Source organism: Amblyomma mixtum, chromosome 2 (genome assembly GCF_055824585.1).
Source record: "Amblyomma mixtum isolate Tamu chromosome 2, ASM5582458v1, whole genome shotgun sequence".
Lineage (NCBI taxonomy): Eukaryota > Metazoa > Arthropoda > Arachnida > Ixodida > Ixodidae > Amblyomma > Amblyomma mixtum.
Window position 1 is genome coordinate 70,939,852 of NC_143013.1, and position 15,151 is coordinate 70,955,002.

The window sequence follows — 15,151 nt, forward strand, 5'->3', positions numbered from 1 at the left end:
GCATTTTTCAGGACAATAACGGAACAAGAAGGAGCAATACCTTGGGGCTGAAATTTTTTTTTCGGTGTTAATCAGTTCTTACTGCTATGTTGGAAAAAAGTCATACTTTGAAAGTTTTTTTTTTTAATTTGGCAGTGCAATCAGCTTTATTTGCAAATTGCGAAAAATGACAAATTTTCACTGGGTTTTAAGAAGAAACTATTGCTGCCAATTTTCCTGAAAGACCTTTATTACTTGGTAATTCTAGATGAACAAGAAACTGTTGCATCATACTGTTTTAAACAATAAAATTAAAGGCCTAATGCAACCATATTTTGTTAGGATACAATTACCGGATAATGTTCGTTAAAAAGAGTAACGGTGTCGAATCCAGCATCGAAATTGGTGCGTGATGTAGCATTTAGTTAGAATACTGGCACATTCTCAGAAAGTACCTTTTAAGCGTGTTCTTGCTAGTTAGCAGCGTTTTTATAACGTTAAGCGTTACAAGTCCCCTGTGCCGCATAATCTCTCCAGGTCTCGATGATAGCACTAAAAACAAATAATCTGTCCTTCCTAACCTGAATTTTCTGATGTTATCTTATTGATTAGTTATGTTAGTATTGTTCATTTAACATAAATTTTCATTAATTACCTTATTAATGAGTTTTATACCATCCCTGACTGCGCCGCCGCGGTGACTCAGTGGCTATGGTGCTCGGCTGCTTACTCGACAGACGCGGGCTCGATCCCGGCCGCCGAATTTCGATGGAGGCGAAATTCTAGAGGCCCTGTGTGATGTCAGTGCACGTTAAAGAACCCTAGGTGGTCGAAATTTCCGGAGCCCTTCTCTACGGCCTCTCCTGGCCCGAGTCGCTTTGGGATGAAAACCATAGAAATTATTTGTGCGTTATAAGACATCGGCTCTTTTGAATGTGAACATCAGTACCTCTGTGTGAAAAAGGACCTTTAACAGATCAGTTAATTAAGCCGGAGCGTGCTCAGGTATTACTTCATGGAATTTCTCTACATTGGATGTTGGCAGTGTGCGTTAGCTAATGGTTTAGGCTTACGACGATCCTACATGCCTCTCGATTATGTGTATCGTGCACTGAAAAAAAATCGTGTGAATTTCATTGTCCTCCCATAGACTACGCATGGGAGCTTGGTACTACTATGGTAGGATACAACTTAAAAAACAGCAGTTGCTAACAATAGGCCGCAGTGTCCTGTATTACTCCACTGGTCAATCGCGACTGTAAACGAAATCAGCTTTTTAATGTTTGACTATATCAAACAATCCACGTATTGCAATTCTAGAGGTCATAATTTTTTTCTTGTAATAAGCTTCTTGTTTATGCAACAAGAAACTTTTAAGCAGCGGACTACTTTTTTGTTGTGTAGGAATTCTGTGTGCGGAGGCTGAATGTGGGCAGAGCTTTACTGCAGACTTACGTTGTATCCGACTATACTAGCTCGATGGCTGTCGCTGTACTGACTCATGCCAAAAGCATCGTTTGGACTACAGGCCACCAGGGTCTGCGAGGTAACGATGACGTGGCTGCCTGAGCGCTTACTTACCGGGTTCCTCACACAGACTCCTCCGGTTCAGAGCCTAGACAACTGCTCCTGTGGTTTAGCGAAATTCTGATTGACTATTGTGGACGTCAGCTTCACCCAACGCCAGCAAAGGGGCCGAGTAAGGCGGACGAACGAACCCCAAGGCACCTGCAGATCAACACATTGCTATGTCCTACAATAGCAAAGAATCTTGATTCTAAGATAGACGGGCAATGCCCACGCTACACTCTGGGCAGACTTCTGTCCAAACGGGCAACAGCGGCAGCTTTGTTCAGTGGGGTCCTGGACTAAGGACTCCGCTCAAGTAAAGGGTCCTTTTTGGGACCACACACTCTCATTCTCTGATTAAATGTTTTTCACCATCACCCTGCTAGATTTTACACAATTCAAGTAAGCTTTCGGTTCACCTAACTGTTGTTCATATGCGTCTCTAGCTAGGTCGTCTGGCAGCCGGGGCCCATAGGCCTTCTGCAGTCCCTACCTAGGGCTTTTTGTTCGAGTAACTTAAACCAATTATGTCCCAACAGAATTCGTTGACTGAATGAGCCCTGTTCATGAGCACAATTAGCAGAACTGAAGCAGTCTATGCGGAAACTTTTTAATGCAGTTGAATACTCCTCGCGTGCATGTGCAGTCAGCATCAAATGAAATGCAAACATGACAGTGAAAATGGAAACAGCAAAATTAGAAGATTCTAGAAGGAAAATGAATACGAGTGCACTTAACTTCCATTTCAATAGTGTGAAGACCAAAGTGAGAAAGATTCAATAAACCCCCAACTTTCTACTGCAGAACCTACTATTTTTGTGTTGTTGTGTTCACATTTCAGTTCTCTTGTTTCCATTTCACTAGAATGTGAGGGTACTTTCCTGTAAAGTTCACCATTTCAGATAGAGTTGATATTAAACAAACACCTTTAAACAGTGCAGTATAAGAAAAATATGTAGAAACATTCAGTGAAAACTAAATAAAACAAATTCTGAGTCCTGCCCTCCCAACGCAGTTTGTCACAATCACAAATTTAGTTCAGCTTATGTCACTGGAAACTCAATAAGCTCATTCTAGTGGCGCCCAGCTGGTTGTCAGAACGGGAACAATTTGTCAACAAACCGACACTCCTCTTTAGGCCTAGAAGTGGGAGAACAGTCACTCTAATCTAAATAAAAAATTAAGCAAATTTATCACCGACACATTTTGTTACAGGCGAGATGAGACAAAGCGAAAGGCCAGAGCCCCATTTATGGTCAATGAACATACTAAAAATGGCAATAACAACAAATCCAGTCCAAAGCGAGGTGTCCTGCTTCAAAGGGCACCACCAATATAGGAACAATATTTTAGTACATGCAAGTGCCAAGCACAATAAAACTCTGGAAATAGCGTACACAATGCGAGTGTATAGTAAGGCTTAATTAGAGATTGCGTTTGGCACACGTACACAACAAAGCATACCCCTCTTTCAGCGTGGCCTATCCCATTTGCCCATTTTATACTGCCACTACATTCTGCAGCGTCAGAATGTTGCCTCTGTATTCAATGCAGCATCGGCAGTGCTGCAAGGACAACTGAGATGAAGTATAAGAGCAAGAAACAAGTCGAGCGACTGGAAGGCACCATATTGTACTTTTTCAACTACTGCTCTTTACATGCGACCTAGAAAGCTGGTGGTAAACGCCTCGAGTTTCAGTTCACGCAGATTAAGGGGCATCCCCCTTTCCTTTAAAAAAGGAATACAATGGAGGGCAACTAATGGATTTCCCCTCACGCTAACCCCTTTTGTAGGTACAGCAGGAAGTTTGGTTTGGTTTATTGGGGTTTAACGTCTCAAAGCGACTCAGGCTATGAGGGACGCCGTAGTGAAGGGCTCCGGAAATTTCGACCACCTAGGGTTCTTTAGCGTGCACTGACATCGTACAGCACACGGGCCTCTAGAATTTCGCCTCCATCAAAATTCGGCTGGCGCGGCTGGGATCTAACCTGCATCTTTCGGGCCAGCAGCCGAGCGCCGTAACCACTGTACCACCGTGGTGGGTGTACAGCAGGAAGTGCAAACGCAGTCCGTCGATGCGGGTTTTTGGTCGGAAAATATCTTTGCGTAAGTCGCTTTCTCGCAATTTTGCACTTTGAAAATTCAGGACTAGAAATTTCAAACCTTTATTACAGAGAGAGTAAAAATGCATTCATTTTGGGGCAATTAATAACAAAATAATAAATAAATAAATGACCAAGTTACAAAAACAAGATAAATACAAAATTAATGTAGAAACATAAAAATAGATACCTTCTGGTCTTGCCCCTTCCTAGTCAAAAAAATGTTCCGGAGTCCCCAATTGGATGCAGACGTTAACTCCAACTTATCTTGTCATGCATTTTTTATTTTACAAGCTTGAAAGACAGTATCCCATGAAGCTCAGTTGTAGAGAGACCACAGGGACACTGTTCTATCTTTGCTACCAGCAGCAAGTAGCAAGCCTGACTTGCACAAGTTGTGCTCTGAGAAGCGTACAGTTTGCACCGACTCCTTGTGAACGTCCAGCACTGCAAGTGGCTTCAAGGTCTTCCACCCAAACACTCGCACGCGCCCGTCCCAACCCCCAGATGCAACGATCCTGCCATCTGGACGCACGTGCAGAGAACAGAAACCGTCATTGGTGACCGTCACTCTCCGCCTCTCGCAGAGTTCGTCCTTGTCCCTCTCAAAGACACACAGTTCATTATTAACTGAACCACAAATTCCTTTGTTTGCACAGCACGTTTCATCGAAGTCCATGCACATTATGGGCTCTGTATACAAGGATAATGTGGAAACTGGGGCACCACCACTGCGAAAATCATAGGCAACAATGCTTCCATTCTCATATCCAGCAAGGACACTGCAGCAGTCTCCACACAGCTTGATGCACATTGCCATGCCAAGGCGGTCTTTGGGTTCCTGACTGGACGCAACAACTTTCCTGCTTTCCAGGTCCCACAGTGTAACCTTCCAGTCCTCTTCAGATGGTGCAGCGACCACAGCCGAATCATGTGTGGGAAGGCTGCACTGACAGAATGCTTTGGAGCCTGTCACTATTGTAGCTGAAAAGCAAGAAGAGGGAGGCAAGGCGTTAGTGTAATCTGACATACTCAGCAGTACTCGTCTCGCACTGCCTGTCCCAATAGTTCACAAAGGCTCTGCTTAGTTAGGTTAAAAGATATCATGTCTGAGGAGAGGACAAATGTTTCACAACACATGAATTAATGCCAACAAGTATTTCAAGTGACAGTAAACTTAATAAGGCAAAGACAAAGAGCAGTCATTAAGTAGGCCTCTAAGAATGCTTCTGCATTTCACAGCTCTGAAAAACCATAACGGACACAGCTATCAACTGATGTTACTGCTGTTACAAGTGCTCTGTAACAGGATGCCCGCTCACTGTCCACTTCAGAGATAGCATAATAAAAGACTTGAGGCCACTCACTGCTTGACCAATAAATTTCACTCTGCACTAGCCACATGGTTTGAATGTAATAATGAAGCCTCGGGTGAAAACCAATGTGTTATAGCTAGAAAAGCAAAACAACTCATTGGAATGGAGTACAAACATACAGATAGCAAAAAAAAAAAAGCAGCGCAACTGTTCACTACTCTTACTCGGGACATTTGCTAGAGTGGGCAGTAGAAATAGATAAAAAAAATGGCGCCCTGCCCACAACACCTCTTACTCAGGACAGTGAAAACACCTGAAACTGAAGGCTTCTTGTCTTTTTTTTAGCATACTAGGAGCAATGAAAATGATGCGCAGCACCTATAATGGTTGCCTTCACCATGACTGCAGTGCCCGTTGTTTCACACTCACGCTAGATTTAAATGATGTGATGGCTATAGTCAGATAAAACTCAGCAGAAAGGCAGCACGTGCTCCTCAGAGAAAGCCCTCCAACCAATGACACAGACCTATTGTCATGATGTCATAGTCAACCACCTTGATCCTGCCACGGCCACCATCAGATATGCAAGGTAGTTGACTGCGGCGTCATGACAATAAGCTTAACACCACTGGCCACTGACAACAGGTCAGCGTGAAGCATTTGCCAGCTCATTTTTGAGCTGTATCCGCTACAGGTAGATCATAGCAAAGCTGCAGCCAAGGCATGTATGATCCTAATGAGGCCTTGCTTTAAAGCTACCCTTACGCTTACCTGCAGCATTCACAGCAAGTCTACCTGACCAGCAAAAAGCATGAGGGTTATTATATCTCATGTCTGCTTGCTATGTCTGTTCGATTCTGGAAGTCGAGGTAGAAGTATTGAGGGATTCAGTTATTTGAACAAATGTTTAGACCCAAGTCCCCAATTCTGACTTGCAGTTGAGTGCTTCTCCAAATGAGCAGACTTGAAGCTTGTGTTTCACAGCCACGCTACAAGCCCCTGCTGTTTACTGCAACACGTCAAGTAACAAACTCTTGCAAGGCAGAGACAAAGAAATTAACAAGGATGGAAGAAAAAAAACACAACTTTTGCTGAAGGAAGAACAGCTCTACAGGAAAAACAAATTTTACCGCGGTATATTTTTCTTTCACTGGTTGCGGTACGCATGACTAAGGAAAAGCGAAAGGTAGGCGACAGTTGTATTCGCAGCAAAAAATGGCGTAATAAATTCACGCTTAAAAAAAAAAAAATGCCAAGGAACTAGACTAAGCATTTCAGCAACTAGTGTCAATTACTAAATGCAGCAAAACTTCACAGCATGCACTAGATACACAGCGTCAAGCCTGATAAAAAGGTATGTAAGTTTGACAACTGATAACAGAAAGCAAAAGAGGAATTCATGCGCCTAGCTTTTTGCACGACGGGCACAACTGACCAGACTGCTGCCAGCGGTCGTCGCTCAACTCCCAAGTTGCGACGGTCCCGTCGCGACCTTGAGTTATCACAGTATTTTGCGAGTGGCCGATCCATAAGATGCCTTTCCCATTGTGTCCAACGAGGGTGTACCTTTTCCTAAACGTCTATAAAAAAAGAGAGCATATAGAAAAAGGAACATGTTTTCACTTCGTCTGAATACCTCGGGTAACTTTACTACCCGCAAAAACGGACCCAAACCACTAACCTCAAGATCCCAAGCGAATATTTCACCGTCAGAGGAACCTGAGAATAGAAAATTGTCCAAGAACTCGACCGTCGTCACGGGACCACTGTGGCCTCGCAGAACATAAATAGGGTCAGGAGACTTGTTTGACATTGTTGAAGCTCATGCACGCGCTGGCGTATTTGCGATGTCTGTAACAGAGTGGATGTCACATCTTTACGACCGCAATAAAGCACCTGTAGAACACTCAGCACATTTCATTTCAAACTTGCAACGCCGCGCGTAACACACGCCACGCGAGTCCGAAACCGCATTCAAAAGTTGTGTATGGCCGCCACTCCATTGGCCATTCTGTAACAGTTTCGTAATAAAAGTTTAGGACAACAATTTGCAACTTTTATTTACTAAATAACAAATTGTTTAACTTTTGTGTTTATTGTTATCAATATAATTTTAAACTTTTTACTTTACAACTAACTTGTATTGCATACGAAATGTTCAATATTACACCTAAGAGAGCGCGGCTGCATCCACTCGCGACAAAACAAAAAAATTAAATACCCAGCGCGCCCAATGTGTCGCGTGCCTGGCTTGTGCGGTTGCCAGCGGCAACAGACAATAACATTTCTCAAGCAAAAATGTGACCGCGACTGCTGTTACTTCTTGGCTGTCACCTCGCCAGACCTTCGGCACACTACGTAAGCATCCGGTGTGCCCGGCCCGCACGATGTCCAGTCTTCGCCTCGCACTCGCTCGCCCAAACGACTTCAAGTGGCCGTAATCGAGCGCAAACTGCGTGCTGTTACTTTTTCTTTCTCCGCTCTTGATGCATTCTCCGTGGGAGGTCGTGCGCGCGAGCCATGAAGAAGTTTTTCCAGAAGAAAATACTCAAATCGTCCTCCGCCAAGAAGCAGAGCACGGCTAGTTTGAGTTCGCACGATGGACACACAGAGGAATTCCACGGCTACTCAATCGACCTCGCGCGGACCGACTCGAGTTTCACCAAGCTCCATAAGGCGTGCTGGCTCGGCGACGAAGACCGGGCGAGGTCCGCTGCCAAGAAAGTTGACGTCAGTTTTCAGGACAATGAGAGCAGGTAAGCGTGTTTCGCTACCCGCATAATATCGCGCCGTTTGCTGCTCCCGCGTGCGCTTGCTTGCGCTTCTTTGCTTTCAAATGGGAGCGAGCGTTGGCTCGGCGGCACTCGCTCGTGCGTACGCGCGCGCGCGCGAGCGCGGTTCTCCAAATTTGGTGCGTCCACGGTCAAGCAACTCCTTCGTGACCACGATGAGGGCTGTTTGGCACGCATGAACCGCGCGCGCGAAACGTGCGAGAAGCCGCTGCTCGTGGGTGGACGACGGAAGTCGTGAAGGGGTCACCGTTCCTCCCAAGTCGCGTGGGTGCGCGATGCATTGTTGCTCGGAGGTTCCCCGCGTTCTGCTATATCCTCCGCGTTCTCGCGCGGGGCGGCAGCTGAATGTTTTCCGACGACGAACGCTTATCTGATGCGGGATGGACGGGTCTTATCTCCAGCATCGGTTTCGCCTCCGCATTCAGAGGGCTTGCGCTGTGCGTACTTTTCTTCAGTTTCTGCGTCCACTGCTTGTTGTAAGTAAACGATGCCGCTGACACCCGTGCAGCGTAGAAGTCTTATCTCCAGCTGTCAGGCGCGAGCGGCGAGAGAGATGCAGTCCTGACATTTGCTTACTCGTCTCCTTGAAGGGTCGTGTTGCTGTGTGATGCACCACTAGACTAAGATTAGCAACAAACCTCTTCAGTTGAAGGCGAACCTAAAGTTCAGTTAAGAGCTCTTTCTGAGATATGTGGCGTGTCATGTGTTGTTCAGTGATTACTGCTGTCACTGTAAACATGCAGCTTAACATTTGTGGTTATCTGTGCAGAATGTGCATGTTAGCCCCATTACTGCAGCTTCAAACTGGCTTTTTTGCGATGCTGATGCATCTGACTCTGTGGTTAGAAATGTATCTTAAGAATAGATGTTCATATGCTTTCATCTCTTGATTTTTCTTGATGGTTGTTCACTTGGATCTTCTTTGTGATTCAAGGCTGTCAGAGAAAAAAATACAAACACAAACATGCTGTGGGTTGCTTCTAAGTAGGTCAGAAAGACATCCTCACACTCATTGATTGTGAGGTTTGCTGTTTTTGTCGGTTGTGTTATACATTTTGTCATGTTTTATTTATGTTTAACACTAATCGTTCTTGCTCTGCTGCATAATTAAAGGTGAACTTTCTTCTGTCATCATTCACTGTCATTGGCAGGAACAGCTGCTTGTATACATTGACTCAGGCATGTGTAGCTGTGCTCACAGTTTAATGTCATAGGTGAAGGCTCTGTCACCCAGCGTGCTGCTCAGTACTGCGTAGCTTCTGGCTTCGGTTTAATATTTTGCAGGTTGTTGTAGGTCACCATTGCTGGTGTTGGTTTGCAGCTTGACAATTTGCAGTCCATCTCATATTTAATTGTTAGTCATTATGGCTGCCAGATAAAAATTTTCATTGCCGATTATCACCTTTGCTACATGACAAACTGCAGTGTAACTTGTATTGAAGTGTTTGAGACGCCATTGCTGCCGAAATAAAATTTTCATAGTAGTTTATTGTCATCTTTGCTGCATGAGAAGTGGCAGTGCATTGTGTGTTGAATTGTTTGAGACGTCATGGTTGCCGGAATAAAATTTTCCCAGCTAATCCGGCTTGTTCACAAGATTTGAACCTCTGGGAAGTGGTGAAAATTCATTTGCTACTGGTTGAAATGAAATGCTCGTGGGAGACGCAGGTGCGGTCTCGTTCCATGAGGAGCCAGCTGTGTTTACGAAGTGCTGTGTATGTGCCATGCGAGCTTGACAGCTGTCGCCATCTGTCGCATGCACCTGTCACCAACATGAGCCGCGCATGCGCAGTAGGAGCAGGCAATTTCATTTTCAGCCAATGGAGCTGTAGGAGAAATGGCACACATGCATAGAGCGACCTTGTGACAAAGGCAGATTATTATCTTTGCTGCATGAGAAGTGGTTGTGCATCTTGTGTTGAATTGTTCCATTCATCATGGCTGCCGGAACAAAATTTCCTTGGCTGGTACCACACCTGAAAGATGTTTCATTTAAATGAGCATAGGTACCTAATTTTGGTAGCATGCTTTTTTTCTCTGCAATGACACGGACAACACTGCTATGCATGAATCACCATATGGTATTCACCTATGACTGCTAAATAATTTATGATTGAATTTTTCAGTCTCGCTGTTTCGGTTTCAGTTTCAACAGCCGAAAGATGGCTGTCATATCAGAGTGGGGTTACATGTTACATGAGGCATGGAAAAACTGCGATACAATCACTATTTCATCATTTTAGCTCACTATTGTTTCACTATTGTGCTCAAGTCAGCCTTCCTGAAGAGCCGGAATGACAAGTCTAGAAGCAGCATTTATACTGCAGTTTTTTTCATGCCTTACGTGACCTATAACCACACTTCGACGTCAGTCATTTTTCGGCTGTTGCAACCGAAACTGAAACAGCAGGAGAAATAAATTTCATTATAAAAAATTTAGTCCTTGTAGGAGAATACCACATGTAATAATAATGCCTTACATAACATTACAAAGAAGAAAACACGTGCACAAAAGTTAGGTGTCTATACTCCTTTTAAGTGAGATTTTTTCCAACACTTGTTACATGAAGCAAGAACTTGTCTGTATCTTAAACACAGCTGGTCAAGTGTGAGAAAACAGCAAGGAGGGGCACTGAAATTATCAAACCTTGAGCTAGCTTAAATGGACGCAAAATGTGTTCCTGGGATCTTGGTGTGACATTTTTACGGTTGTCTTGAGGGTCTGTTGTTTCTGGGTGGCTAGAATTGACACATTACACAAGCATGCTTTGCTTGTGTAATGCTGGACTTGGCTTATGCAGAATCTCTCTTTTTATCTTTAAAAATGTATTCTTGCTACATCAGTACTCTTAGCAGTCAGTCAATACTATTTTCATATCACTTGTTACATATGGGTGAATAAAAAGTCGTATATACAGCCTAACGTCGGTTTCATTGCAGGTCAGTTGTTGCTGTGGTAAATGACTTGCATCACACTCTGCTATGATAGCTTGTTGCAGGGTCACCCCTCTTGTAGAGCTTCTTAATAAGAAATTACAAGACTTTCTGCATCCCCCAGGGCATAGGTGTGAAAAAGGGGTCATATGATCCTGGATTGCTGAGGCCATTGACCTCGTAGCTTTCACATATGTAATACTAAACTATGATAAACCTGTGAGCCCTTAACATGTCCCTGGTAGAGCTGTCACTTTATCACCTTCTCAAGGGGAAGCATAGCAGGGCTAAGTTCATGAGTGGGTATTAGCTGATGCTGAGGTTTGGCCTACGATGCTATGAGCCAGGTTGTATTTAATTGTCATGTTCATGATGGTTGCCAGATTAAATTTTTCATAGCCATGTATCTTGTTTGCTGAATGAGAAATGGCAGGAAAGAGAAAATGAAAGGAGAAAAGCAGTGAGGAGAGTGGTAATTATTCTTTGGCACCAGCACAAAAAACAAAAAAGACTCATTCTTTTCTATAAGATTATGAACAACATGGTACACATCGATAAGCAGCAATACATAAGTGAAACTACTTCACGTATCACTCGGGGTAAACATTGCAGACATGTAAAAGAACAAAAGTTTTCTAAGCACTGCTACAAGCGTTCCCTCTTCCTGTCCACAGCAAGAGAATGGAACAGACTGCCAGAGAATGTGGTGCTCGCATCGGGTGTGGATGTGTTCTCTGCTGGAGTTCGTGATTGGTTGGTGTAGCGTCTGATATAATGCGCCTTGCATTTGTGTTGGGCATGGTGTTTTCACATTGTTTTCTGTTTCGTTGCAGCGAGATTTTTGCGCATGTTTATTTGTTGCTTAGAGGTCAGTTCCATTTTTTGAAATGTCAAAACTTGGCACCGACTGGATGGTGCTGGTGTTTTGTGTTTTGTTTGTCGTGTTCAGCCTTTGTAATCTGTACCTTGTATCACTCCTATCTTGGTCCAGACCAGACTGATAGTATCTCTAATAAATAAATAAATAAATAAACAAATAAATAAATAAATATATAATCAGTAGATTAGTGACTTTTTTTTATTTCTGTAATCAAGTGAAAATGCAAAGAAAAATAGGCATTTCTGCAATTTTTAAAAATATGCACCCTAGGACCTGAAATGCAGCCAGGAAGGGAGCATGAAGCATTTTTGAAACTTCTTCTTACTTCCAGAGTCATTGAGGCATCAAGGGAGGAGTTACAACATTCCATTTATTGAGAGTAACTAGAGCTGTTTCACAGAAGTATGTTCTAATCCTCTGGCTTGCTAATCTTCATGTCTTGCATTGAAGTCTCATTTTTCATTACTTTTTGCACCACATTCACCAACTGTACGTGCCCATTATAATTTTAAAAAGAAAGCAGACTGTTTAGCATGGCTACGCACAGAATAAAAAGTACTTACTATGAAGATCTTCACTCTTAAAATGTTTACCGTAAAGGCCTTTACCTGGGTGAAGGCTTGGCAGGTGTGCACACCTGGTAGGTCCTAGAAAGAATTTACCATGAAGGTGTTCAGCTTAAAGCCTCTAGGTAAAGGGTTAAAGGCCTTTACCTAGGTAAACGCTTAAAGGCCTGCCAGCTTTTACACACCTGACCGGTTGCCCAGAATCCGGTGGGCAAGTTGGCCACCTGCGCAAAGCAGGCTTTAGGGACTTACGTACTGGTAGCAAGTTGCAGTGACATCATCAGTTTACATACCATCAATTCTTGGCATACTTCTTTTTTTATTTTTGGACAGTGCAGGTAGTTGTCATTAGATATGCAAGGGCACAAAGCCTTTTCCTAAGTCGTTTCAGTGTAAATAAGCCCATGATTTGACCAAAAGGTTTTCAAAACATCTTTAAGGTATTCAGTGCCCAGAGCAGTTTTTTTTTTAAGTAAATATAATGTCTTTTAGGTCTACTAGAAAGACTTTGCTGCTGACTGCAAGAAGATAACTTGTTGCTAACAGTAACGAAAGTCTTGGGGGACTTTGGAACACAAAAGTGCTCCAAATGTGGGCGGTTTTGCCAGGACCCCTCTCTGCGAGAAATTTCAGTGGGAAAACCGTGTAGCCATGTCCAACAAAAGAGGGTTTTAAAAATTTCTGCAATAAATTATTTCCTATTTGTAGAAAGAAAGAAACGCTCATCATCAAGCACATTCATTTACTCATGCCTAGCCTGCATTCAGCTTCAGAAGTGCCATTAGCAATCTTGAGAACATTGCTTGCATCAATGGAGCCAGCGAAAGGTGTTCTTAGCTCTTGGAGAGGTGGTTCTTTCACTTTGTCTTTCAAAATAGGCTTGCAAAAGACCCTTTTGTTTCTTTATTTACATTACCACAGCGAACTGTGGGACGTCAGACACACATTGGTAGGAAGTGTGCTAACCATGAGATGTCTTGCATTACACCTACTGTAATTTTGTCACTGCAATCAATCAACATGCACTGAAAGTGGCATCACAGAAAGTTGTTCTAGAGCACAGGCTGTATTTTTTTTTTCTAGGAGTCCACTTCACCTCGCAGCAGCGAGGGGTCACGTGACCATTGTTCAGCTTCTGCTACGTGCCCAGGCTCGGATCGATGCCTTGGATTCTGAAGGAAAAACTCCGTTGATGAAGGTGATGTATCTGTGTATAGTACGTTCAGCTTTTGTAGACAGCTGTTAGCTGTCTCCAATGATGTGTATGGCAGAAGGTTTGTGCAGCATTGCCCACTGTCAGAGAAAAATGCACAGTTCATCTGGGGAAACAATTTTTCAAACAGCTGTTTGCTATCGCACCTGGTTAATGTGCTTTTTTCTGTTTGTTTTTGATCCAGGGGTCACTGTCTTACCTCTTGAACATATATTTTCAGAGTTCAAATAAACATTACAGAGGGCACTGAAGACTGCTTACGTGCTCTGAATGCGAAAGCATTGTCACACTGTGAGCTCTGTTGCGAGGTTCATTAAAGATTACTTCCTTTCTAATGACACACCTACTCATTAGCACACATTCGTAAGGAAACGCATATGCTAGGTTTACCTTTATTCGCCAAGAAGTAACATGGTGCTGTGGCCTTTGGGTTGCATGTTCACCTCGCAATCTGGATGGCATTTGTTTAATTTCCCACACCTTAGGAAGAAATTTCATTTATTTTTCTTTGCTATAGACGTCGCTATTTTATAGTGTACCGCTAACGTCATGCAAGAGCATGGTAACATCACTAAGGAATCTTGTGCCATGGGTGGCGACGGATGCAGGCTTTTCTGCTAATAGGGCATATAATGCTTCTGCATTAAAAAACAATGATTATAACTATAGAGAAGCTGTTCTGAATCATTATTTATGAGCAGTGCCAGTCCCAGCAAGATTGTGATCACTGGAAGCATTTAGCCAGCTTGAACAATGCATCATGGATAGCTTCAGTAAATGCGTGGGTCAGATGGGCAGCTGTTAGCAGTATACAAGTACAAAGTTAACATGCAGAGGCTACTGGGTTACACAGGCTGTGTTTAACCACCATGGATTGAACAACCTTAACTGGTTATTTTTATTGACAGCCTGCTTCAAGTAGCCAGTCTCACGCAGGAATTTCTCTTGCTGTTAGCCTCATGGCGTTGTGATCGTTTTTTTTTTTTGGTCCTAGTATTCTTAACAGTTGCAATGCACGATGTGTTCCTTTGCTGCATTTTAGCGCAGTAATGAAACTTAAGCTTCAGGCCACTTTTGACCCGTATGTTAACCATGGGTGATTTATCGTGGCAGTGTTAACAACAAAATATTGCATTGTAGCTTTCCTTGTATAATACATTCGGCAAAACCAAATGTGAAGAAAACAGTCGCATGGATGGAAGGTATTATCAGTTTATTGTCATCACTTGGCAGGGTAGCAGGGTGAGGGTAATGTAGGAAACATTTATAGGGCTGTGCCTGGGCATACATTGATTGAGTAGCTTCTCATGGAAGTCTGGTTCTTTATGGTTGTTTTTTGGTGGGTAGGTGCCAAACTTTGGAACTGTTCGGGCGCCAAAATGCCCACATAACTAATTTGCATTCCTGAGCCTTTGCTTCATAGTTGAAGAGGCTTCCACCTCTTACTGCCCTACATGCAGGCACGTAGCACCTCAAAGAATGCCCCATTTCAGCTAATAATGTCAAACAGTCTGCTATAAGCAGTCGTAATATGATTATTTTGAAAAAAAAATATAAATAGAGGATGTGAAAGAAAAAGTGAGGATTGAGGCATTTGCTGCCCAAGGATTCCTAAGGATTCCACGGAACTACTACTTGAGGACCCCTAATTTAGACTGTAAAAAACTGGGCACTACCCTGACCGAATTTCGGCACAGCTATTTTTACTCACATGTTGGTCAATGCCACTCGTGTAGGTCAGCCCCATAATTTCAGAAGCCGGAAAAGAAAAAGAAAAATTGAAGCTTCACATTGGTCAG

General features: G+C 43.3%; 2 protein-coding genes across 5 annotated transcripts in view; one reads left to right on the forward strand and one right to left on the reverse strand.

Moving 5' to 3' along the window:
- Positions 1-2,153: 2,153 nt before the first annotated feature.
- LOC149359689 (guanine nucleotide-binding protein subunit beta-like protein 1) lies at positions 2,154-6,933 on the reverse strand. The gene is made up of 3 exons (XM_089569109.1): positions 6,649-6,933; positions 6,403-6,547; positions 2,154-4,635 (listed from the first exon to the last, which is right to left on the reverse strand). The coding sequence occupies exons 1-3, from the start codon at positions 6,778-6,780 to the stop codon at positions 3,971-3,973; spliced, it is 942 nt and encodes a 313-aa protein (XP_089425235.1). The 5' UTR covers positions 6,781-6,933; the 3' UTR covers positions 2,154-3,970.
- Positions 6,934-7,187: 254 nt separating this feature from the next.
- The window catches only part of LOC149359690 (uncharacterized), a 43,715-nt gene continuing 35,751 nt past the window's right edge, over positions 7,188-15,151 (forward strand). For all 4 annotated transcript variants that reach the window (XM_089571813.1, XM_089571816.1, XM_089571815.1 and 1 more), the window contains exons 1-2: positions 7,188-7,723; positions 13,223-13,337. In XM_089571813.1, coding sequence (XP_089427939.1) covers positions 7,488-7,723; positions 13,223-13,337 — 351 coding nt within the window. In that variant the 5' untranslated portion in view covers positions 7,188-7,487. The remainder of the gene's footprint in view (positions 7,724-13,222; positions 13,338-15,151) is intronic.